Raw genomic sequence first — 27698 nt, 5'->3', positions numbered from 1 at the left:
CACTACAATATCAAGTTACAGTAAAATATCAAAATCATTGAAAATACGACAAAGAGTCTCATACAATTGTTCACAAAACAATTATATAACCCTCTTTTTCTAAGGCGGATGGTGTAGCATTATGCGTCATACCCACCTATGTAATACACTTGCGGCATTACGCATCATGAACTTCTATGCCAAATATATTTTAGTAATAATCATATTACAATATTATACAACATAAATTATTGAACTAACCCAGCGGTTAGCTAACATCAATGGAATGCCGAACATGAAACCCTTGTCTGTTCACAGCTAATAAATTCTGCTTATTATTTACATACAACCAATAATGGGAATTAACCAAATATTCACATTGATCTGCTGACTTTGCAAGCATGCATACAAACCTACATGTGTGCATAGCATTAACCAAATTACTCGCATTGATCTGCTGACGTTGCAAGCAGGCATACAAATCTACATGTATGCAAGCAGGCATACAAATCTATACATGTATACAAATCTACATGTATGCACACCCCGTTACCAATGTACATATTTTTAGTTTATTAGTATTAAGATAATTATGAATGTATAGGTTAAGTAAATAACTATAAAAGGGAAAGAATTTATTTAATAAAAAGAATTAATGTTTGACTACCAAACCTTTCACATATTTTATTCCAAATCAAACATTTCAATATGGTATCAAATGAAAGGTGTTAATGAGTATTTTAAAAGGGAGTGGCCCTTAGTTCTATAGGTGGACGCTTTTTCGAGATATCGCCTTAAAGGTGGACAAGGGGTCACTCGAGAATGTGTTTGTACGATATGGGTATCAAATTAAAGGTATTAATAAGGGTTTTAAAAGGGAGTGGCCCTTAGTTGTATATGTGAAGGCGTTTTCGAGATATCGACCAAAGTGTGCACCAGGGTGACCCAGAACATCATCTGTTGGGTACCGCTAATTTATTTATATATGTAATACCACGAACAGTATTCCTGCCAAGATTCCAAGGGCTTTTGATTTCGCCCTGCAGAACTTTTTCATTTTCTTCTACTTAATATGGTAGGTGTCACACCCATTTTACAAAGTTTTTTCTAAAGTTATATTTTGCGTCAATAAACCAATCCAATTACAATGTTGCACCCCTTTTTCATATTTGGTATAGAATTATGGATTTTTTTTAATTTTTCGTAATTTTCGATATCGAAAAAGTGGGCGTGATCATAGTCGGATTTCGGCCATTTTTTATACCAAGATAAAGTGAGTTCAGATAAGTACGTGAACTAAGTTTAGCAAAGATATATCGATTTTTACTCAAGTTATCGTGTTAACGGCCGAGCGGAAGGACAGACGGTCGACTGTGTATAAAAACTGGGCGTGGCTTCAACCGATTTCGCCCATTTTCACAGAAAACAGTTACCAAGTGCTGGTCTGGTGAAAAGCACTGGACACGGCGAGCACTTCCAAAATGTTAGTGTCAGTGCAACGGACGGAGCTAATCGGTATAGCGTTAACTACTTTGTACTCTTTTAAAATAATTTTTAATTGAGTTTTCGTGTTAACTTAAAATTTTTGAATAACTTCAATAAAGAAAATTCTAATTAGTTGGAAAATATTTAAACTAAAAAAAAATAAAATAATTTTTTTAAAAAATAAATATTTAAATATTTGGCTAACCACCAAATATATTGGCGATCTTACCAACGATCCTGCAATTGAATCAATTAAACCCCAATAAGTTCAAGAACGATCTAATTTTCGTTTGACAAAAGTGGTGTAGTACTTCCGCGCAACCAATTTTTCTCATCTAGCTGAAAGTAGCTACCAACAGAAGCTCATGCGAAGTTTCAAAATATCTTCAATCGTCATCTTGCCAATATTAAACGCAAAACTTAAAATATAAAAGACACGTGTGGTTCAAGTCATCATGAATTGCTAAACAAAATTTAAAAATATATGAAGAAAATTGAAGACAACCCAGTGTAGCTCGTGAAATAGAACATTTAATACATGAGCGATATGAATAGTTAAACCGAACTTTCGCGCTTAATTATATATATATATATATATATACGAAAGATCATAACAAAAGTTTAAAAAAACTGTTAAATTAATTGTGATAAAACGTCAGAAGACAACCAATAAAGGATGTACCATTGTCGCATAGTGTTTAACAGTACACCTGATTTTGTTAAAAGTTGGTTTTGTAACCAGACAAAGTTATTTATATACTCATCAAAACGTGTGCTAAACCTAATTTTTTATAACGTGACATAGACAATAGCAAAATGAAATCGCACCAAAAAAGAAAAATAATCGTATAACAAAATTATTCCTTAAATTTACCTAAAATTCCGACATAAAAATATTTCCACATAAACAAATAAACTAAAATAAAAGTTTATCATCTAAACAAAATTAGCCTTAAGAGATAACAATACAAAGATAAATAAAAAATCAACAAAAAAAAACGAAATTTTTAAAAATTGTACAGAAACCAAAAATCATAGTGCAGATTTAAAAGACAAAACTGAAATGTCATCCACAAACAAAATAATTTCCTCATCTCCAGATATCTACGTCATTCACTGCTGTATTTTTAAATCAATTTTCACATTCTATTTCACTTATTGAGCAACAAAATCATAAATGCCATTACGAAACAACAAAGCCATTACATAGACAGCAACAACGATGTATTTAATTATTATCACGTCCAAAAAACGCAATTGATTACCTAAAAATCTCTACAATCATCAATCAACTACTTATTACTTTTAATATTATTTTTATTAAATTAAATTTTATGTAAGTTTAATTTTTATTTTAATATGAAATTAAAAATTTTTCAATTATAATTTAAATGAAAATTTTAAACCTTTTAAATTTTCAAATTTATTTTAAGATTATTTTTATATTTTAACAATTTTATATAAATTATTTAAATTTAATAAATTTTTTTTTTTATAAAAATAAATATTTTATTTAAATTGTTAACTCCCTTTCCAAAAAAATTCTTAAATATTTTCTAATTTGCAAATTATTCATTTATTTTTTTTTTTTTTTCATATGGTTCTACGTTCACCAATACGAACTCGTAATTTTACTTATTCGGAAAATCAAAATAACAACTATACAAAGAACACAATGGCTCACAATACAACTCAAGGTTCTAACATTAATACAACACAAAACAACATCTCTAATATAACACAAGATACTTCAACACAAGATAACTTTACAAATATTTCTTCTACTAAATCAATTAAATTACCACAATTTTGGCAAGAATCTTCCAATGCCTGGATTTTACTTGTTAAAGGACAATTTGAAATTAACAATATCAAAATTTATAATAATTTAAAATTTCAAAATGTTTTAGTTTCTCTCCAACGAGATACCATATCTAAAATTTTAGACGTTATTAACCCTCCTCCTCATTAGAACAATTATTTTCAAAAACTGAACTTGGTGATCGTTCACCATCTGAATTATTCAGATTTATGAAATCACTTATAGGTACTGACTCCATTGTAAGTCAAAAATTACTTTTCAAATTATGGATTCGTAAATTGCCACAAGAAATACAAATCCATTTAACTTCTAGTAACAATCAAAATAAAAATGAAGTAATTATTTTATCTGACAAACTTTTTGATTTAATCAACGAACCTCATTCTTCCAAATCTCCTGTAGTCTCAAGTATAAATAATAATATTTTAGAACAATGCGTTAAAAATTTAACTGAATTAACCACGACTATTTTTCAAAATTTAAATAAAATTTCTAATGATATTAATCAATTACAAATCCGTTCAAAATCTAAAGATAGAAATAGTACTAAATCTCGAAATTTTTCAAGATCCAAAAATTTTTCAAACAATCGTAATTTTAATTCACAAACAAATATTTGTTGGTATCGCAAAAAATTTAAGAATAACGCTCTTAAATGTATACCCCCATGCAATTTTAATCAAAATCATAATTCAAATTCCGAACAAAATTTAAACTGAAACGATCCATTATGACGGTGACGGATAATGGAACTATTATTAAACCTACTCGCCGCCTATTCATATTTGATAAATTCAATAAACTTAATTTTCTTATCGATACCGGCGCAGTTGTATCAGTTATTCCTTTTTCTAAATTTAAAATTTTTAAAAGAAATTCGGATCTTACTTTGACTGCAGCAAACGGTTCTTCAATTGAAACTTTCGGTACAAAACTACTTAAAATTGATTTAGGTTTAAGAAGAGATTTTGAATTTCCATTCATTATTGCGAACATTGATACACCAATTTTAGGAGCAAATTTTTTAGAAAAATTCGGAATTATTGTCAATATTAAAAATAAAGAAATAATGGATTCTACTACAAAAATTAAAGTTGCTGGATCTTCTGGATTTTCTGATATTTTCTCACTCAAAATTCCTATTATTGAAAATAAGTTTTCAAAATTACTTAATGAATTTCCGTCTATTACCTGTGAACCAGATTATACTAAAAAAGTTAAACACCATACGGTTCACAGGATAGAAACAAAAGGTATTTTACCATTTTGGAAACCCAAACTTCTTGATCGAATCAAACTTAAAATTGCTAAAACTGAATGCGAATTTTTAGTTAAAACGGGTATATGGAGACCCTCAAATTCTCCTATTGCATCTCCACTTCATCTCGTTCCTAAAAAAAGAACCAAATGATTGGAGACCTTGCGGAGACTATCGAAGACTTAATTTTATTACTACACCAGATCGGTATCCTTTACCACATATCCCCGATTTAACAATTGATTTAAAAAACAAACAATTGTTTTCAAAAATTGATCTTGTGCGTGCTTACCACCAAATTCCAATGGCAGAAGAAGACATTCATAAAACTGCAATAACTACCCCTTTTGGAATGTTTGAATACGTAAGAATGCCCTTCGGTTTACGAAACAGTGCTCAAACTTTCCAACGCTTTATTAATGAAGTATTTTCTGATTTCGATTTTGTATTTACATACATTGATGACATTCTTATTGCCAGTGATAATGAAGATCAACATATAAATCATTTAAAATCAGTTTTCAAAAGACTTGAAGAATATAATTTAAATATCAAACCTTCAAAATGTACTCTCGGTGTAAATAAATTTAATTTCTTGAGTTACGAAATTTCAGGCGAAGGTATTAAACCATCTTTAGATCGAATTGAAATCATAACAAATTTTGAAAAACCAATTTCTATAAATAAATTACAAAAATGTTTAGGTATGATAAATTACTATCACAAATATATTAAAATGTTAGCAACAGAACTTAGTCCTCTGCATGAAATGTTAACACATACAATTAAAAACAAACTCAAACAATTAAATTGGACAAATGAAACCACAACAGCTTTCGAAAATGTTAATAAACTTTTTGCTAAAAATACTTTACTTACACATTTCGACAAAAATGGTACTTTATCATTAGCAGTAGATGCATCAAATGTTGCTATTGGAGCAGTTCTTCAACAAACTAGCAATAATATACTAGAACCCTTAGCTTATTTTTCAAGAAAATTAACTACAACAGAAACTAAATATTCAACATTTGATCGTGAACGTTTGGCAATTTATAATTCAATTTAATATTTTAAACATTTTCTTGAAGGTAGATCTTTTACAATTTATACTGATCATAAACCTTTAATTCATGTTCTAAATTCTAAAGTAGATAGATCTCCTCGTCAACTACGTCAACTTGAATATATTGCTCAATTTACAAATGATATTCAATATATACGTGGAAAAGACAACATAGTTGCCGACACACTTTCCCGTATTCCAGAAATAAATGCAATTTCAACTCAAGATATAACTTTAGAAACTTTATATAAAGAACAACAAACTGATATATTTTTACAAAAAACCATTTCTGATCAAAATTCTAAAAATAATTCAAAAGAAATCCATATCCCAGTTATTAATTTAAATATATGGTGTGATGTTGCTCTACAACCTTTTCGACCTTATGTTCCACATTCTATTTGAAGAATTATATTTGACAAAATTCACTCATTATCTCATCCAAGAATAAGAACAACTAGAAAATTAATTCAAAATAAATATTATTGGCCTAACATGCGTAAAGAAATTAACGATTGGACTTCATCTTGCATCAATTGTCAAAAGTCCAAAATTTCAAGACATACTAAATCTCCTATTCAAAAAATTCAAATACCATCAGGTCGTTTTGAACATGTTCATATGGACATTGTTGGACCTCTTCCAGTTTCAAATGAAAATTGTTATATTTTAACAATTATTTATACGATTTTCACGTTAGCCTGAAGCTTATCCACTTAAAGACATTTCAACAAATACTATAGTAAAAACTTTTATTCAAAATTATATACCACGATTTGGTATACCATTAAATATTACAGTAGATCAAGGTTCACAATTCACATCAAAATTTTTTACGGAATTAAGTAAACTTTTAGGTTCTCATAAAATTCATACATCTCCTTACCATCCCCAAGCAAATGGCATGATAGAGAGATTTCATCGAACTTTAAAAGCAGCAATTATAGCATCAAACGACTCGGTTCATTGGTCTGACATTTTGCCATTCATTCTTCTTGGTTTACGCACTTCTATTAAAGAAGATTTAAAATGTTCATCTGCTGAACTTGTTTATGGCCAAACACTTAGAATACCTGGTGAATTAGTTATTTGAAATAGTAATAAAGAACATGATTTTTCTAATGACGCTCTTCAAAAAATAAGAGAATATTTTTCACTTGTTCGTTCTAAGTTTTTCATCATAACAAAGAAAACTTTTCCGTACCTAAAAAATTAGAAAATAGTGAGTATGTTTTTGTTAAAGTTCTTCGTAAATCTAATTTAGAATCACCTTATGAAGGACATTTTAAAGTTATTTCTAAGAAACATAAAACATTTACAATTCAATACAAAAATACTATTAAAAATATTTCAATTGATTTACTTAAACCAGCAAACATACTTATTAACACTAATTTAAATACAAATACAAATACATTAAACAACAAAAAACAAAAAAAGGTTACATTTAATATTAATTAATAATTTGTTTGTTTTAAATTTTCTTGGAGGGGGAGCAAATATGGTGTTAACTACTTTGTATTCTTTACTTTAATTTTTAAAATAATTTTTAATTGAGTTTTCGTGTTAACTTAAAATTTTTGAATAACTTCAAAAAAGAAAATTCTAATTAGTTGGGAAATATTTAAACTCAAAAATAAATAAAATAATATTTTTAAAAAATAAATATTTAAATATTTGGTTAACCACCAAAATCGGTATCAGTGGCGCTCTCAGAATAACACCTACCTTGTCACTGGCTGTCATGCTGAACATAAATCCAGTAGATATTGCGGGAAATGCGGCCGCGGCACCGTCGTGGGCAGGCTTCGTAATATGGGCTATGGGCTTACTATGTTCGAGTTTATCCCGGACAGGACGGACTATTGTATGCCGATAACTGCTCCCTATACAACCTTCACCCACCCATTCCCCCGAGAGAGGAGTGGGGAAGAGGATTCATCTGGGGCAGGGGATCGGTTAACTTTTTCACGAATGGGTCGAAGTTGTACGGAAAGGTTGGTATGGGGGGGTCTTCTTTTGTCAAGAGCTAAAAGTAAGCCGCCAGTTTAAGTTGGCTGATCACTGCAGTGTATTCCAAGCGGAAGTTGCTGTGATTGAGGATGCGGTGAGTAAATGCTATCCAATGCTACTACGGTTGGGAAATTCAACATCTACTTTCATAGCCAAGCGGCTATCAAGGCTTTGAGTTCAACTACAGTGCGATTGAGGGCGGTCTGGGAGTGACTGACTTCTGAAAGGTTCTAAACACGCGGAAAGAAAACAACACTTTGAGTGTCTGTCAATCATTGAATTTGTTAAATTCTTTCTCTTTTATAAATAATTTCTTAACCTACACATTCATAATTATCCTAATACTAACAAACTAAAAATATGTACATTTGTAATAGTGGTATGCATACATGTAGATTTGTATTAATGGTATGCATACATGTAGATTTGTATGCAAAGTCAGCAGATTGATATTCATGTAAAATGTTTGTATGTGAATATTTGGTTAATTCACATTATTGGTTGTATGTAAATATTTTAGTGACAAACTAACATTGACGATCGGCAGTGTATTGACCGGAGTGTGTGACTAAGCAGAATTTGTTATTTGTGAACTGACAAAGGTTTCATATTCGGCATTCCATTGATGTTAGCTAACCGCTGTGTTAGGTCAATGTAATTTATGTCGCACAATATTGTAATATGATTATGCTATTACTAAAATGTATTGGCATAGAAGTTCATGGTGCGTAATGCCGCAAATGTATTGCATAGGTGGGCATGACGCATATGCTACACCATCCGCCTTAGAAAAAGAGGATTATATAATTGTTTTGTGAACAATTTTATAAGACTCTTTGTTCGCATTTTAAATGATTTTGGTATTTTACTGTAACTTGATATTGTAGTGAAAGAGTTTGTGTACTTTGTTTCTAGTTTGCTGACCTTAATACTTTTATTATTTTTACATTTTATATATATATATTTTTTTTTTCAATGTTTTGTACAAATCTTTTTTTTTCAAAATTTTAAATTTAACGATTATTCTTCGTATAAAAATTTTTTAAATTTAACAATTATTTTACTTATTCTTTTTATTTTACAGCCTGATTTTAAATTTGTGCACCCACTTAAAATCCGCTTGTCTTTAGAAGTTTTTATTAAATAACCGAGTAAATTGGAATGCTTATTTTACGATTATTTGCTCTAAACTGTCAAAAGATGTTCTAAATGTGTTTAAGCCTATTCTTATGGACTATTATTTCCTTATCTTTATTATTCCTATCAGTATATTCGAAATTATACAAAACTATTTTCCTATCGAAGTTTTTCTATTCTACCTGTGGCTAAAGTAAAAATATTTTTTCTATTATGTAGTGCTTATGACCTCTTGAATTGTGAGGTTTTCTTAAAGGGGACCCAGGTGCCTAAATATTTTTATGTTTATTTCTAATAACTAAGGATGATTGATTTTTGTATTAACAACGACTTTCAATGTTTGGACACATAAAGTAAGAAGTCTGTCACTCTTTGTGCGAAAAAAAAAAATGTTTGGGGCGTGATTGATGGAAGAGCATATTAGTTTTAATTAACGGGTAAACGAAAGGTACAGTGGATGCAAAACAAATTTTCATATCTTTAAGTATTCTTTTTATGTTTTCTTCGTATTTTCCAGCAAAATATTTTTGGTCTTTTTCGTCATGCGATTTCTGCGGCGGCCACCAAGACAGAATCGTCATGACTTTTATGAAGAATTTATTTTTATTTTTATACCGGGATTGTCACATGCACAATCTCTTTGGTTAGTGCAATTATTTGATCTTTAAGAACTTGGGTTCCAATTATAAATTCGCCGACTGCAGTAAATATTCAATTCTTAATCACCAATTTGTCCCTCAGGACAACTGTGTTTTTCCTCATAAATTTCAAGTCCTGGATTGCCGACATTTCTTGTATGCCTGGTCGAATATTGTCCTAAGTCAATAACTTCCTCAACAATCTGGTTGCTTGAAAATTTTTCTCCGCTAACATTTTTCTATCCTAAGATGGAAATGAGCGCGACTAGTCTTCTATTGCAAATTTATATAGCGCTTTAATATTTCTATAGTTATATAGGTTCCCTTTGTGACTTTTTCTTCATTTTTATACTCAGTTGAGCAGAGCTCACAGAGTATATTAACTTTGATTGCATAACGGTTGGTTGTACATGTATAAAGGAATCGAGATAGATATAGACTTCCATATATAAAAATCATCAGTATCGAAAAAAAAATCGATTTAGCCATGTCGTCCGTCCGTCTGTCCGTTAACACGATAACTTGAGTAAATTTTGAGGTATCTTGATGAAATTTGGTAAGCAGGTTCCTGGGCACTCATCTCAGATCGCTATTTAAAATGAACGATATCGGACAATAACCACGCCCACTTTTTCGATATCGAAAATTTCGAAAAATCGAAAAAGTGCGATAATTCATTACCAAATACGCATTAAGCGATGAAACTTGGTAGGTGAGTTGAGCTTATGACGCAGAATAGAAAACTAGTAAAATTTTGGACAATGGGCGTGGCACCGCCCACTTTTAAATGAAGGTAATTTTGAAGTTTTGCAAGCTGTAATTTGGCAGTCGTTGAAGATATCATGATGAAATTTGGCAGGAACGTTACTCTTATTACTTTATGTCTGCTCAATAAAAATTAGCAAAATCGGAGAACGACCACGCCCACTTCTTAAAGAAATTTTTTTTAAATTCAAATTTTAAAAGAAAAGTTAATATCTTTACAGCATATAAGTAAATTATGCCAACATTCAATTCCAGTAATGATATGGTGCAACAAAATACAAAAATAAAAGAAAATTTCAAAATGGGCGTGGCTCCGCCCTTTTTCATTTAATTTGGATGCTTGTAATGCCATAAGTCGAACAAAAATTAACCAATCCTAGTGAAATTTGGTAGAGGCTTAGCTTCTAGGACGGTAACTGTTTTCTGTGAAAAAGGGCGAAATCGGGTGAAGCCACGCCCAGTTTTTATACACAGTCGACCGTCTGTCCTTCCGCTCGGCCGTTAACACGATAACTTGAGCAAAAATCGATATATCTTTACTAAACTCAGTTCACGTACTTATCTGAGCTCACTTTGTATTGGTATAAAAAATTGCCGAAATCCGACTATGACCACGTCCACTTTTTCGATATCGAAAATTACGAAAAATGAAAAAAATGCCATAATTATATACCAAATACGAAAAAATGGATGAAACATGGTAATTGTATTGGTCTATTGACGCAAAATATAACTTTAGAAAAAAACTTGGAAAAATGGGTGTGACACCTACCATATTAAGTAGAAGAAAATGAAAAAGTTTTGCAGGGCGAAATCAAAAGCCCTTGGAATCTTGGAAGGAATACTGTACGTGGTACCCGACAGATGATGTTCTGGATCACCCTGGTCTACATTTTGGTAGATATCTCGAAAACGCCTTCACATATACAACTAAGGCCCACTCCTTTTTAAAATACTCATTAACACCTTTCATTTGATACCCATATCGTACAAAAAAATTCTAGAGTCACCCCTGGCCCACCTTTATGTCGATATCTCGAAAAGGCGTCCACCTATAGAACTAAGGCCCACTCCCTTTTAAAATATTCATTAACACCTTTCATTTGATACCCATATCGTATAAACAAATTCTAGAGTCACCCCTGGTCCACCTTTATGTCGATATCTCGAAAAGGCATCCACCTATAGAACTAAGGCCCACGCCCTTTTAAAATACTCATTAACACCTTTCATTTGATACCCATATCGTACAAACAAATTGCAGAGTCACCCCTGGTCCACCTTTATGGCGATATCTCGAAAAGCGTCCACCTATAGAACTAAGGCCCACACCCTTTTAAAATACTCATTAACACCTTTCATTTGATATCCATATCGTACACAAAAGTTCAAGAGTCACCCCTGGCCCACCTTTATGGCGATATCTCGAAAAGGCATCCACCTATAGAACTAAGGCCCACTGCCTTTTAAAATACTCATTAACACCTTTCATTTGATAGCCATATCGTACAAACAAATTCTAGAGTCACCCCTGGTCTACCTTTATGGAGATATCTCGAAAAGGCGTCCACCTATAGAACTAAGACCCACGCCCTTTTAAAATACTCATTAACACCTTTCATTTGATACCCATATCGTACAAACAAATTCTAGAGTCACCCCTGGTCCACCTTTATGGCGATATCTCGAAAAGGCGTCCACCTAGAGAACTAAGGCCCACACCCTTTTAAAATACTCATTAGCACCTTTCATTTGATACCCATATTGTACAAACGCATTCTAGAGTCAACCCTGGTCCACGTTTATGGCGATATCCCGAAAAGGCGTCCACATATAGAACTAAGGCCCACGCCCTTTTAAAATACTCATTAGCACCTTTCATTTGATACCTATATTGTACAAACGCATTCTAGAGTCAACCCAGGTCCACTTTTATAACGATATTCCGAAAAGGCGTCCACCTATAGAACTAAGGCCCACTCCCTTTTAAAATACTCATTAACACCTTTCATTTGATACCCATATAGTACAAACAAATTCTAGAGTCACCCCTGGTCCACGTTTATGGCGATATCTCGAAAAGGCGTCCACATATAGAACTAAGGCCCACGCCCTTTTAAAATACTCATTAGCACCTTTCATTTGATACCCATATTGTACAAACGCCTTCTAGAGTCACCCCTGGTCCACGTTTAAGGCGATATCCCGAAAAGGCGTCCACCCATAGAACAAAGGCCCACTCCCTTTTAAAACACTTATTACACTTTTCGTTTGACACCCATATTGTACAAACGCATTCTAGAGTCAACCCAGGTCCACTTTTATAACGATATTCCGAAAAGGCGTCCACCTATAGAACTATACGTCTCAACATACTGGAAACTCCATCCTGCTGTAGCTGTATGGAGGATGATGAGGTGGAATCATCAAATCACTTTATGCTTGATTGCCCAGCTTTTGCTAGAACAAGGCGAAAGTACTTCGGTCGCGACTCACTTGGATCTTCCGAGGATTTATTCAAGGTTGAAATCGGTATCATTCGGAACTTTATCGTTGCTACCCAATCTACGTCACCGTTATTTTACTGTATGTGGTATCACAACCGACCTTCATTAATCTACGTCACCGTTATTTTACTGTATGTGGTATCACAACCGACCTTCATGTTGGTTGTGACATGAAGGTCGGTTGTGATACCTTACTTACTTACTTAATTGGCGCTTAACCGTCTAAACGGTTATGGCCGTCCAACAAGGCGCGCCAGTCGCTCCTTCGCTCCGCCAACCGGCGCCAATTGGTCACACCAAGGGAGTTTAAATCGTTTTCCACCTGGTCCTTCCAACGGAGTGGGGGCCGCCCTCTACCTCTGCTTCCATAGGCGGGTTCCGATAGAAACACTTTCTTGGCCGGAGCATCATCTTTCATTCGCATAACATGGCCTAGCCAGCGCAGCCGCTGCGTTTTAATTCGCTGGACTATGTTGATGTCTGCGTATAGCTCGTACAGCTCATCATTAAATCTTCTTCGGTACTCGCCATCGTCAACGCGTAGAGGTCCATAAATCTTTCGAAGAACTTTTCTCTCGAACACTCCCAAAGCCGCTTCATCTGCTGTTGTCATGGTCCATGCTTCTGCCCCATATAGCAGGACGGGATGGGGACGGTTGTGATACCACATACAGTAAAATAACGGTGACGTAGATTGGGTAGCAACGATAAAGTTCCGAATGATACCGATTTCAACCTTGAATAAATCCTCGGAAGATGAGCTTCCCCTGGTGTAGCTGGTGTAGTATTTTTACACAAAACGCCAAAAAATTATACGGCTACGCATTCGCTTCGTCGCGGCAAATACGCAACATCAAAAAACGTAGTTTTTCATTCCGGAAAAACGTCAATAATGCAGAAACGGTTATACCTGGTAGGTGTTTTTATCATCAAATTACCTAAATAAATCAGTTATTAATAGAACGAGCCTGACCCGTGCGCATCTTGCGCAACCAATATAAAAGTCTCTTATCAAATATCAACGGAAATCAGCTGTTCTATTAACTTATATCTTGCGCTGCCATATAGCGTATAATAGCAACCGCCGCCAATCAATTACAGCTTTCACTGCCATCTAGCGTACAATACAGCTTGCGCTGCCATCTAGTATACAATAGCAACTGCCGGTAATGCAGTGGTAACACTACGGACTCATTCAATCAGTTCAACCTAACCTTACCTAGTTCGGTATTAAAGCTATTGCAAATTAACCCAAAAGTAAAACTAAGATTGCGGAGCTTGTTTGCTTTTGTGTTCGTTCTCACTTCAGTAAAAATATGATTATGGTTTTTTTCCCCGAAATGGTCACATGGTCAAGCGGAAATTTCCTAAATGGTTAATGCACCAAATTTCGAAGGGATCGAAAGTCGGCCCTATGGCCAATAGGTAAATTAGCCTTATGACCCCTTTGAAGTGGCCATAACGTGAACTTATCTTACGTCCGTTGATCTTATGTCACCCACTATTAAATTATTGCATTGTTTTTGTGTTGTAGCAGTGCTTCCCCCCAGCCAATAGGTGTGACCACTCACAAATTGTCATCAATATCCTCTAACAGGAGTACAAGGAGACTTGCAGTTTCAACAGGGGTGGACCAGAGTGAGAGGGTGTTAGAGGCATTGTTTAAAGATTGCAATTAAAAAGATCGTTGGTGTCATGTGGGAACACGTTGCAATCAGGACATACATCATATATGTCGAGGTTGATTCTAGATAGGTAAGAGTTTAACCTGTTACAGTATCCAGCTCGAAATTAATCTAGAGTTACGGGCACCTCCCTAGAGATAAGGCTTCCCTATTCTGCGAGTTCAGGGTATTTATCTTCAATAATTTGAATCAAATTATTCACGGGCTACTATGAATGGCTTATGTATAAACCCGAATAAGTCAAAATGTATTGTTATTCATAGGTCTTTTCCCACTAATGATTTAGATCAGGGGTGTGCCTATTTTCGGCTCCAAATCCGTTTCAGTGCCAGCGAGTGCTAGGTGAGACGTGTATGTGTTTTGCGGTGTTAGGGGAGTAAAAAAATACATTTGAAATAAAATAATATGAAAATATTCTCTCTCAACCTCGAAAACCAATTCCCAAACTGTGTTGCAATAGTACGAAAACAAAAACATATATTTTTTGGCAAGAAATACGAAAAACGGAATAACCATAGACTGAAGTCGACTTTATGTTAAGCAGCGCATTATTGACATTCATTTCGCCTTCACATACATTTAATTATATGCAAGGCGATTCATTTTGCAACATATACATAAAAGTATTTAAAAAAGTATTTTTAAAGTAGTAGCATTAGAGGAAGTCGTAGTAGAAAAACGTACTAATGCACGTTTCGTATACAATCGTGGGAAGACGAAACCCTTTTCAGACTTGTTGGCAGTGTTGCCGTGAGCCTAGAAAGAAATCTATCAGTTTACAAAAACAACGACTAGTTTTACCAGTTTTATTATAAACATAACTGCTTTCATTTATAAATTTCAAATTATGGAGGAATTTTCAAATTTCTTCAGCTCACATACATATGTATATCGTTAAATCCACACTGCAAAAATTGTTGGAGTATGTGTTGCATGTGCGTTTAATTTACGGGGCCATTTTTCTAATTTTAAAACTTGCTTTGTTTATGATTTGAATCATAAAGGAACTTTTAAAATTACAACTGAAAATTCAGTTCGAGTTGTGAATCACAAAAGCGACATTACATATTTGTGGCCTTTAGTGCGAGCGAAGCCGCCGGTAAAGGCTAGTTTATCCTAAAACGCTTAATAATTTGAACATAATAAGAGTGTTGGCAGCTCTATTTTCCACATAGCTTGGTAACTGTTAAATATGTATTAAGCCGGAGTCATTGGTGCCGTATGTCGTATCGCTGTAGTCGTATCCCTAATGTAATCAGCTGTTTCTCGTTACGACGGTAAACCAAAACCCAATTGGTTGGCTACGATACGGTTACGACCTTAGCGGCACCAATAATCGATTGCATTGATTCTCATAAGTTTGGTCGAATCAGCTGTTAAAAGGTTACCGATACGGTTACCGATAAAGCACCAATGTCTCCAGCTTTAACCCAGATAACTTTAAAAGTTACTCAGGCGAAAACTTTTGATTTTTTTTGGAAATGTCTGTTTAAAACCGCTATAGAAAGAGACTGATACTTTTTTTTTTATTTTTTTTTATTATTTTAGGGGTGTCCTATATATAGTACATTAGGAATATAAGGGATAAAAACATATTTTTATTGGAATGGAAGTTTACTAAACACTTGGTATGTACTCCAATATTGCATTTTACACATCTTGTAGTGGTTTTTTGATGGCAATATCCACATCGGGTTTGTTTTTCTTGTGGCTCTACAAGATGATCCATACGGTCATAGCGAATCTCGGCTTCTTTGGGGCAACTTAGATGGCCTTTTTGGTAGGTTGATTGCTTTCGATGGGTAGTCAGCAGCATGGTAGCCACTGCACGCCTAAAGCTCAGTTGGTCAAAACTTCCGCCCCGTTCGTGATGTATGATCCAAGCGTTTTGGAGCGCCATATCAATGCAGTGGGCTAGCAGTGGGTACCATTTGCCCCTCATTGAAGCTCTGTACAAGCTTATATTTTGGTCAGAACGTTCCACTCCTCCCAAATGCGGTTGTTCTACATATATAACGGTATATTATCGTCCGACTCATCGGATGAGCTTTCAGGCAAGGCTGCACTAAATTTTATTTCTGCTGGCGCTTGCAGCTGTTATATTTTGTTATATTTTGAAAATGTCTTTGGAATGTGAAATAAGTGCAAGTTCTTTAAAAAGAAAGTCGGGCAGTTTTAGTAAGGATTTGAGTATAAAATATATGTGTCAACATAGTGGTGGTGAATCTCAATGTCTACTTTGCAAGAAGTATATAGTTTGCAAAGTTTTTAATATTAGAAGGCGTTACGAAAAATTTCATAGTGAATGTGATAAGTATTCAGACGAAGCACGATTAGAATTATTTCAGTAACTAACTTCTGTAGAAAGCAGTGCTAAAGAGGTGAGGTCATTAATGAACGCGATTCGAAGCGCAAAGGTTGGCTCAGCTGACAAGTGATCACGGAAACGGACTGTAGTTGCATTTTAAAAAATAGTTGGAGCTTTACGTCATCAGTTAGCTCAACGTATCATTTCCAAAGTTTTGTCACTCAACTGACGTTCCAGCGGAGTCAACGGCTTGCTCAACTATTGCGCATCGGAAACGCGTCCAATTACGTGATTTGGAAATTTGTTACTACATATAATCATTATTTGCTACATTTTATTTGCAATAGATTGCTGTTGATGGATTGGGAGCAATTCGTGTAAGCTATGCTATTATCCACAAAATGATTATCGGTAATCATCCCTTTTCAGATGGGGACTTTATAAAATCTTGTATTTTGGAAGCAGTTGACACTTTGTCGAAAGAACATATTCACAAATACAACCAAATATGTTTGTCGCGTCGAACTATCGGTCGAAAGGTGCAAGATATGGCTAACGACTGCCAAATGCAGCCCGACCGAAAAATTTCTAGCTTTATATCTGCTTCGTTGGCTCTAGATGAGAGCACAGATGTTGCGCAGTTAGCAATATTCATTCGGGGAGTAGATATTGATTCGAATATTACCGAATAATTACTTGATTTAATACCTTTTAAAGGAACTATGACGGGTCAAGACATTTATGACGCGGTTTTAGATTGTGCTGTCAGAAGAGGGTTGGACTGGAGTAAAATCTTTAGTGTGGCAACTGATGGCGCGCCAGCGATGACGGGATGCATGCAAGGATTCGTTGGGCGGCTTAAGGCAAAATTTGCTTCCGAATTGAACCGAGATTGTATTGCAGTGCATTGTCTTATTCACCAGGAAGCTATATGCGCCAAATCTTTAAGTTTCCAAAATCTTATGGGTATTGTAGTAAAATGTACCAACATAATTCGTTCTAAGGGATTAAACCACAGCCAGTTTAAGGGACTTCTTAATTCCGCGAGAAGTGAGCAAATGGATATCCCATATTTCACAGAAATCCGTTGGCTTAGTCGGGGAGACACACTGAAAAGATTTTTTGAGTTACTTATGTCAGATTTTATGGTATATTCCACCAGCTAATATTCTTAGGTTTGAAACTAATTTTATTTTTTTTATAACCTGCAGATTTCTAAAAAATATTCATTTAGTGAACTTAATGACCCCGAGTGGATAGCTGACTTAGCTTTCTTAACAGATATTACCGGGCATCTTAATATTTTGAATTTGACTTTGCAAGGTAAAGATAACCTTATATATGATTTGGGTGACGCAATAAGAGGCTTCAAAACAAAGCTCGCATTATGGGGTGAGCTGCTCGCTGTACAAAATTATCACTTCTTTCCACGTCTAAAGGCTGTTTCTCTGAACAATGCTGTCGATGTTAAAAAATACTGCGAAGAAATTCAAAAATTACTGATGCAGTTTAGAGACCGGTTTGCAGTGCTGGATACTCTTCAAGGAAAGTTTGATATGTTTTCTTGTTGGGCCAAATATATTCGTTATGATTGCTTATTAAATTAGGCTTGGTCAGTGGTAGCAGATGTAAGTGCGGGCTGGAGGAGGAAACGATCGAGCACGTTCTGTGCTCGTGCCCTGCGCTTTCCAGGCTAAGACTCCTGCTATTAGGAGTGATACAGCTGTCAGATCTAGAAGCAGCAAGTGGCTTAAGTCCTAGGAAGCTTCTAGTATTTGCCAAGAGGACGGAGTTATTTTATAACATAGGTCCTGGTTTTTCAGTTTGGTCGTTAAAACAAACTTCTGGTAACACTACGGACTAACCTAACCTAACAAAACATTGACATGGAAAGACCATATTTTTAGTACGGTTAGGAAAGTGTACGGAATGCTTCGTACACTATGGTTAACACAGTATTTCACGCCTTTGCATATAAGACTACTTCTGGTTAAAGCGTACTTAATACCTATGCTACGCTATGGTTGTGAGATTTACTCAAACCGTGACTATGTGTGCAAGAACAAACTAAATGTTGTTTACAACATTGCTAGAAATGTTTATGGGTTGAAAAGACTTGATCACGTATCATAACACGCTGAAAGGTTGCTAAACATTTCTTTCGAAAATCTTTTAAAAGTCCAAACACTGTCTTTCCTCCATAAATTGATACACACGAAGGAACCTGACTATCTATATCGTAAGCTTATTTTTCTGCAATCATCAAGATCAGTGCTTCTTCTTACGCACATTAGATACCGCACGCTAACCTCTGAACGCCAATTCTTTGTTACTGTAATACGTCTTTGGAACTCCCTACCTACAAGTCTCCGACTCTTAAGTAATGCTCTGCACTTCAAAAAAGAGCTAACATCATTTTTTAATGACTCTTAAACTGGATCTCAACTTGTTATTGTTAAAATGTTAATTTCTAACTCCCTTTTCCTTTCCCTGTGTATTCTTTACTTCTTTATTTGTTAAATACTATCTATCTATAATCAGCCGAGGTCCGGCGCCTTTTTGAGATATCACTGAGGATCTGTTTGTGTCTTTCTTGTACATACGGCTGTGTTCTCAGATACCGTCTATCCTCATAATGCTTGCGGAGATAACTTCTTAAGCCCCTGGGAGGCGGGCATCTTCAATGAGGTGTTTCTTGGGATGCCCAGGTTTCTAGGTATTAAACAGAAACGGTTTGTTAATATCTCTACCTAATGGGGAGTACTCTCGCCCCACAGTGTAGGTGGTGTTCTGGGGACATAAGAAACCCTTAGCGATTCTGAGAGCAGTGTTTTGGCAGGCCTGTATTTTCTTCCAGTGAGTAACCTTTAGGTTTGGCGACCATATCCGGGACGCGTAGCATGCAAGTGACCGACCAATTGAAACAGGAATGGCAGGACTACCGCACCACCATTACACTGTCATGCACAGAAAACTTACAACTCCTCAGTACCCTACCGGCATATGTAAGTCGCATATAAAACGTTATTCACGTCTAAGACTTGGTAATACTGTGGACATTCCTGCACACCTCCTTACTGGCGAACCAGCTCGTCTGCGTACACTGCTGCGATCCCATTTCATAAAAACACATATTCATAGACTCTCCCGATTTAAAAGATGCCAGAAACCAATACCTGAAAAGAAATTGGACTGAGCTCCTAAAAAATCCAGCTAATGAGAATATTACCTCTATCCACAACTTCATCATTCCTTTTATAATAATGTGACGAATATTAGCATCACTAAGCTGTTAGTAAATAATCACACAACAACAAAAACATGAAGCAGCCACTCTTATGTACATGTACACATAAATTATCATTTATACACATACATAGAAGGCGACAAAAAAATATCGCACACACACACACACGTAGTCATCAGCCGAAGTAGTTACTCACACATACCCACGAATATGACTAAGAGAAACGCATAAACTAGAAATATACATGTATACCGCTGGTAACCAAGCAGGAGATTCTAGAAGGTGAAAAGTCTAGAACTTTGGAGAAATATGCTGACGAGGCAATAGAGAGTAACAAACAGCGCAAGCTGAGTAATAAGTAATCAGTTTGATTTAAACACGCTATCAGTTGCAAAGTGAAGTATAATTGTACTACTCCCAAAGAAGTCTAATAAAGACCGTTTTGCAATACAGAATATTGGAGTGATTTTTTTTTACATCTATTTACGTTTACGCTTAAACTTTATATGGACTGCTAAGTTGTTGTTGTTGTTGTTGTTGTTGTAGCAGTGCTTCGCCCCACCTAACAGCCGCGACCGATCACAAATTGTCATCAATATCCTCTAACGGGAGTCCAAGGCAACTTGCTGTTTCAACAGGGGTGGACCATAAGGAAAGGGGTGTTTGGAGCGTTGGTTCCACATTACATACATACATTTTGTATGTCGGGGTTGATTCTGGATAGGTTATAGTTTAACCTATTACAGTATCCAGAACAAAGTTGAGCAAGAGTGACATGCGTTTCCCTGGGGAGTATGCGTTCCTCTTCCGCGAGTTTTGGATACTTTTCTTTGAGTACTGGATTCACCGGGCAATTCCCGGCATAAAGGTCCGACGCCTGTTTGTGGAGTTCACCAAGGACCTGCTTGTGTTTTTTCGCTTCATACGGCTGGGTTCTCAGGTGCCGTATTTCCTCAAAGTGCTTACGGAGATGACTCCTTAAGCCCCTAGGCGGTGCTGGTTCATCAATTAGATGTCTGTTGGGATGCTCAGGTTTCTGGGTATTCAACAGGAACTGTTTGGTCAGCATCTCATTTCTCTCCCCTGGACTGCTAAGCGTTAAGCTTTATCTACTCTGCTGAAATTGCTGCACATAAAATTAGTACTCCTGAATTTCAATACGCATTATACTCAGATGCAACTGAAATATGTGTAATATGTCACCTCTACACCTATTCTATGTATCACCTCTAAAAATGGCGTGTGTCCACTATTCATCGCAACCGATTCAACTATATGTTATACACTATGGCCACCAGAGGTCTGCGCTTTTCTGTGCAACATGTTCTGTAGCTAGTTGCCGCTAAATGGGTCTCCAAAGCATTATCTAAGCGAGGATAAGCGTTTTTTACGCGAAAACGTAAACGTATACGCGTGTAAAAAAAAAAACACGGCTAATTATTCACACATATAATCAGCAGCTTGAAGCGAAGCGATTATTACACATGACCATATGTACAGCAGACAAGAGCAAAATTTATTACTCACACATACACACGCATATAGCTACAAGAAAAACTTAAACTGCTGATATACATGTATATAGCTAAATATCCAAGTATGAGATACAACTGTTCTAGCAGGCATGTTCGTGAAGTCTAGACCTTAGAAAAAATCGAGCAGTTTGATTTTAACACGCTATTAGTAAAGTACGCGAGTATTGTAATTGTGAAGTACTACTGTCACAGTAACGTTGTAAATAAAGAGAATTTTGCCATACTCAATATTGGAGTTATTTGGTCGACAGTTCAGCGATTCGAATGTTAACAGAAGGTGCATAATAATCAGGAATTTCCCAAATTCGTTACAATATTGTAACGAATTTTGGGAAAACTCCGCTTAGTTGAAATCTGCTAACGTTGGAATCGCTAAACTGTTGAATAAATAACTCTAATAGTCTGTATTGCAAAATGGTCTTTATTAGACAACTTTGGGAGTAGTACAATTATACTTCACTTCGCAACTGATAGCGTGTTTAAATCAAACTGATTACTGATTACTCAGCTTGCGCTGCTTTTACACTCTCCGGTACTTCATTCGCATATTTCTACTAAATTCTAGACGTTTCGCCTTCTAGAATCTCTTGCTTTGTTACCAGCGATATATGTACATGTATATTTGTAGTTTGTAGCCATATGCGTGTGTATATGTGAATACTACTTCGGCTGATGATTACATGCGTTTGTAAGAATCTCTCCGCTGCCTTGTATATATGTGTGTGTAGATGATGATTGATTTGTTTACGTACATACGAGTGGCTGCTTAGTATCGGCGATTGTAGTATCGCTTAGTGATGCTAATATTCGTCACAATATTATTCACAATTTACAATAGCAGTCATCTCGGTCCAATTCTGATCTTGCTATTTATTAATGATATCTGTACCACAATAAAATATTCCAAAATTGTAATGTATGCTGATGATGTAAAACTTTTTAGGTCCTATGCGTCTATTGAAGAACGTCCCTTGCTTCAAGCGGATTTAAACTGCTAGTTGCTTGGTGCAACGCAAACTCAATGCCGCTGAACCTCAATAAATGTAAATACATGTGCCTCTCTCGTGCCATTTTGGCCAGCAACCTCTTACGTAAATAATAATTTTTGCGTTGCATCAGTAAATTATTTTGTTGACTTGGGAGTTACGATGGATGATAAACTTAGTTTCAACCTTCATATTATGGCTACTGTCAATAAGGCTATATGTGTTCTATCATTCGTGAAACGATGGTATAAAGAATTTAGTGACACCAAAGTAACTAAAGCCCTTTTTACCACATTAGTTAGACCGATACTAGAATACGGATCAATAGTTTGGAATCCGCGATATCAAGTTCATGCAGATAGACTTGAGTCAATACAGAAACAATTTTTACTTTTTTCTTTAAGAAATTTTCATTGGGACTCTGCGTATAATCTTCCACCTTATACTAGTCGGTTAAAGCTTATCAATCTTCCAAGTCTCGAAAGTCGTAGAGAAATCCTAGGCATATTATTCATGGCTAAACTGCTGAATGGACTGATTTCTAGCCCCTTTCTTTTGAACGAAATAAATTTCAATGTCCCATCACGAGCGTTAAGACATTACAAACCTCTTCTTTTGAAGCAGTGCAGAACTAATTTCGAATTAAATGAACCTTTTCGGGGTTTGTGTCATGATTTTAACTCTCATTCGAACTCATTTCATATAACAGATTCACTTTTTACTCTAAAGAAAACTGTCCTATCCTATCTTAACTCGTAACAAAATAAAAAAAACCTTTATATAAAATGTTCCCTTATTTAATAATGTGGTATATGTATTATTTCCAACTGTTATGTATAATAGATACTCAGCTGATGAGTTTTATTCTGTAGCTGAGCAGTTTTAGATCTCGACGCTTAACAAACCTCCGCCTATCAACAACTCGGCAAAAACAAAATTCCGTGCGTCATGCGGATGCGCCCCTCGTGTCGGTTAGGCGGCTTTAGAGAGAATTTATCCGTTGGGTTTATTATTATTATTAAAAACTGGGATATTGCTGATAGTGTATTGAATATAAGCTGACGATGTTTTACATATTTTCAGAGAGCTGAAAGCACTGTAATTGTGGTAATTGTCGCAAAGGCAGTCCCGACCTAGTCACGAAAACAATCACAAATAGGTAGCATGTAGGCAAACATTTTTTCAAATATGAGCCAAATCGGACCACAAATACGATTTTTTTGAATATCTCGATCCTTGCGCCACCTAGCGGCGATTTTATTCACAGGCCGCTTTCTATTCATATATGTATTATGTGTTCCAGATATGGACCAAATCTGACCACAAATACGATTTTTTTGAATATCACGATCCTTGCCCCACCTAGCGGCGATTTTTTTACAGGCCGCTTTCTATTCATGTAAGTATTATGTGCTCCAAATATGAGCCAAATTGGACCACAAATACGATTTTTTTGAATATCTCGATCCTTGCGCCTCCTAGTGGCGATTTTTCCATGGGTCGCTTTCTATTCATGTATTTATTGTGTTCCAAATATGAGCCAATCGGACCACAAAAACGATTTTTTGAAATATTTCGATCCATGCGCCAATTATCGGAGTTTTCTTCTTATTATTGCATTGCCATCGGGTTCTAAACTATATTCCAAGTTTCAAGCTTGTAACTTACCGGGGAGTTACTTAAATTTCAATTACAAAATTCGTGCCGGCCAGCCTGTCAAGTCAAGCTAAATAAAACCGTTTAAAAATCAAGTCTTTCGATTGTATGCATGGATTTGTAACCATTTCACAAATAAGAAGAGATTAACAATTTTTGCTTATGCAACAAAAAAAATTATGAATTGAAAGTATGTATTAACACTGAGTTTTAACAAAATTCATTCAAAAATTTCCAATTTACACCCCGTCGGTGGGAACATGTTTCAAAACTTCGAGATTACTGAATATATTGGATATTGTATATGTATGTAGTAAACATGTTTCGCTGTATAAAACAGAAATGTTCTACATTATACGAATTATGTGCTTATCGAAGATATTTCAAATATTTCTCAACTTATTAATTAAATTAAAATTATAAGGAAATTATTTTGATAGTTAAGGTTTAGTTAGTATGATTGTTAATATATATATATATATATATATTAGAGCGGGTCAAATTTATGGTTGAAAAGACACATTTTGTTAGGAAATTTTATATCAAAATTTTCTTATATCAAATTTTCTAAAAAGGGATTTCAAATTAAAAACATGTGCATTTTAACTTTAATTCTAGCCTAAAATCTAAGTAAAGTAAAAAAACGAAATGGGCGTCTACATACAGCAGCGAGCAGAAAAAATGCAGTGTTTTTTTAGGAATTCCTCAGTTAAATCTATAATCCGTAACTATATTCAGTCTGATTAATTGTTAAATTTGTAGACTAATAAATAAATAAATAAAAAGTCGTCTTTTAAAAAGTGTGCATGTTTTTTTTATATTCCACAAAATCTGAAACAAACTTCAGGAACAAAAATCAATGCAAATTTTGACTTATAATTTGTGCTTAATTACACTAAAATTGCATACTAAAAAAAATTAGAGAACTACAGATAAATAGTACGCAATTTTTGTAAATATTTCGCGATTTTTCGAACTTTTTAGTTTCAGATGTTTTTTAATATCCCAATTAATTAAAATATCATACATAAGCATAAAAACCATTTTAATTCCTTACCTTGCATTGAAATAATTTTTCATTCGTATGGGTGCGTATGTGCGTTTCAAGACAAATACAATTTTTGAAAACTTTTCCACATTCTGAGCATTTTTCGCCGAGCTCCTCCTTGCTTGTTGGCTGAAATTGGTTTTAGTTTTTTAAACCATACCTACCAACGTGGATTACAGCGTTGCCTGAAGTAGTAGCCTGGCGAAACAGAGACAAGCACCTCATAGCTTAGATTTTAGTTATCCTAAGGAAAAAATCTAAAATGCGAATAGAATTCTGTTTAAATTGCGTTTCGGAAGAAATTTTCTTTTCTGACCACAGCTTCATTTCTCTCATATACAATAGCCGCCCCCCCCCCCCCCCCCCCCCCATCCCCCTTGTCTCTCAACTTCTTATTTCACTTCGTAATATATGTTAAAATTACAAATTTTCCTTCTGATTTAGCAAGAAAATACAAGAGAAAATCAAAATCTCTATATAAGTACGTACGTGGGAAGGTAATATTAATGTTTAATTTTGTCATGGAGTATACAGTATTCATGAAATTCCATATCGTCGGTCCCAACGAAGACTATCTCAGTTCGTTATTTGCGTCGAAGACTATCTCAGTTCGTTTTGATTTATGAAAAACTGACACCTTTCGCTTGTTTGCTAATTTTGTATTTTTTTTTTGTTTAATTTTACTTATTTTTGTATTATTTTAGTTTACTTTATTTTTATTTAGTTTATCTTATTTTATTCATTATTTATTAAAAAAAAAAAACCTTAGTAATTAACATAAAAATAAACAATATATGCATGTATATATGTACATATATGATGGTAAGTATTGCTTATTTATAAAAAAATACACACAGATGGTAAACCTAGTTACTGTGTGTCTTAATTTATATTTAATTTAAAATAAATTATTGCTCATCTCCGCTCCCCCCTTGGCAAAATCCTGGATACGCCACTGGCCCTTATCGCTATTGCTTAGTTAAAATTATTTTGGAAAACTTATGAAATTCTTATGTATTCGAATTAAACAAGTATTCAACTTTGCTAGCAATTGATTTCTAAGAACAGCAATATGGTTTGAAAATCCCATTTACCTAAGACTATTATTAAAATAAACCCAGCTGGAAATTTAGGCATGCGACATCAATGTTTGAGGCATGAATTATTATTATTTATTTATTACGGCCAGAAGCCTATTTCGTAAATTGGAATAAATTACAGTGTTTTATCTTATAGCTAAGGTTTTACAATGTTCATATAATTTTGTTTTAAAGACTGTTATTTGGTTGCAACTTTTTATATCCATAGGCAGATCATTAGGGGGACTCATTAAAGCATATAAGATTATAAGTTGTAAAATTATATCCATTTACACACGCTGTTATATGAACGCACCTAGTAATATTCTTGATAAACTTAATTGTCGATCAGCTGTATTATTACTAAAAAAAAATTGTTGATTGTTAAACAAATTAAAGAATGCCAACATTAAGTGAAAAATCAAAACTAAAACATCTTTACTAAGAAATTCTTCTAAATGACTTGCTGATGTTGGAGATTTCTGATGAAAAGGACGGCAAATATGTTTGCAAGGTTGCATTCATTTCCGTTTACACCATGAAATGTGCGCGTAAATTTATACAAATTTATTAAAGGCCAATAATTCATTTTTAAAAAAAATTTATACAAATTGTGTAAATGATTTTTCATACAAAATTTGACAGTTCGTTTACGCACTAGATAAATTTATACGTTTACACACCTTATAAGGCATTTATAAGGTTAAATGAGTCCCCCTATTGTAACTTTTCAGACCCTTGTAGAAAATATTCTGTTGATCAATTTCAGTTCTGAAAAACGGCAATTTGAAATTATGTTTGTTCCTCGTGTTTATGTTCCGAGTTTGCTCAACTAATGCTATATTTTTATTTAAATACTCAGGTACATTTCCATGTTTGATATAAAATATGAATTTCATGGAGCGGAAAAAATCTTTTGTTTCACACTTAACCAGTCTAAAGTCTTCAACATGTCAGCCGTTCGTGTATCTCTAGGTTCCTGAAGAATAAATCTCACGCATCTATTTTGAAGCTTTTGAAGCGTGTCTACTTCTTTATCCGATATTATGAATAGAATGGACGGGCAGTACACGAAGTATGGTTCCATAATTGATTTATATAAAATTGTTTTGTACTTTTTTTGAATGGATTTAGTTGTTCTCTGCATAACTCCTATTTTATTAGCAACTTTTTCAATTGTATAATTTATATGATCTTCAAATTTGAGTTTATTATCAATTATTATTCCTAAGTATTTTATACTGTTAACTCTTTGTATGATTTCATCATTTATTTTTAGCTCGGCTATATCATCCTCATTGATATTCCTCCTTGTTAATATCATATATTTAGTGTTATTAATATTTACTTTCAGTCTAGTACCACACAACCATTTATACAAGTTACTTAGTTCATGTTGCACTTTAGCAATTGCAATATTAATATTATTTTCACTGATCATAATTAATGCGTCATCCGCAAAAAGTCTAATTTCACAACTTTCG

General features: G+C 34.4%; 1 protein-coding gene across 1 annotated transcript in view; it reads right to left on the bottom strand.

Moving 5' to 3' along the window:
- The window catches only part of LOC137240989 (zinc finger protein 430-like), a 94261-nt gene that overhangs the window by 54249 nt on the left and 12314 nt on the right, over positions 1 to 27698 (bottom strand). The window contains exon 4 of the mRNA XM_067768091.1: positions 25145 to 25264. Within this exon, the coding sequence (XP_067624192.1) occupies positions 25145 to 25264 (120 nt within the window). The remainder of the gene's footprint in view (positions 1 to 25144; positions 25265 to 27698) is intronic.

The sequence above is a fragment of the Eurosta solidaginis genome, chromosome 2, assembly GCF_040869045.1.
Source record: "Eurosta solidaginis isolate ZX-2024a chromosome 2, ASM4086904v1, whole genome shotgun sequence".
Taxonomy (NCBI): Eukaryota; Metazoa; Arthropoda; class Insecta; order Diptera; family Tephritidae; genus Eurosta; species Eurosta solidaginis.
Note: the sequence above shows the minus strand (reverse complement) of the source record. Positions and strands in the feature narration are given on the sequence as shown.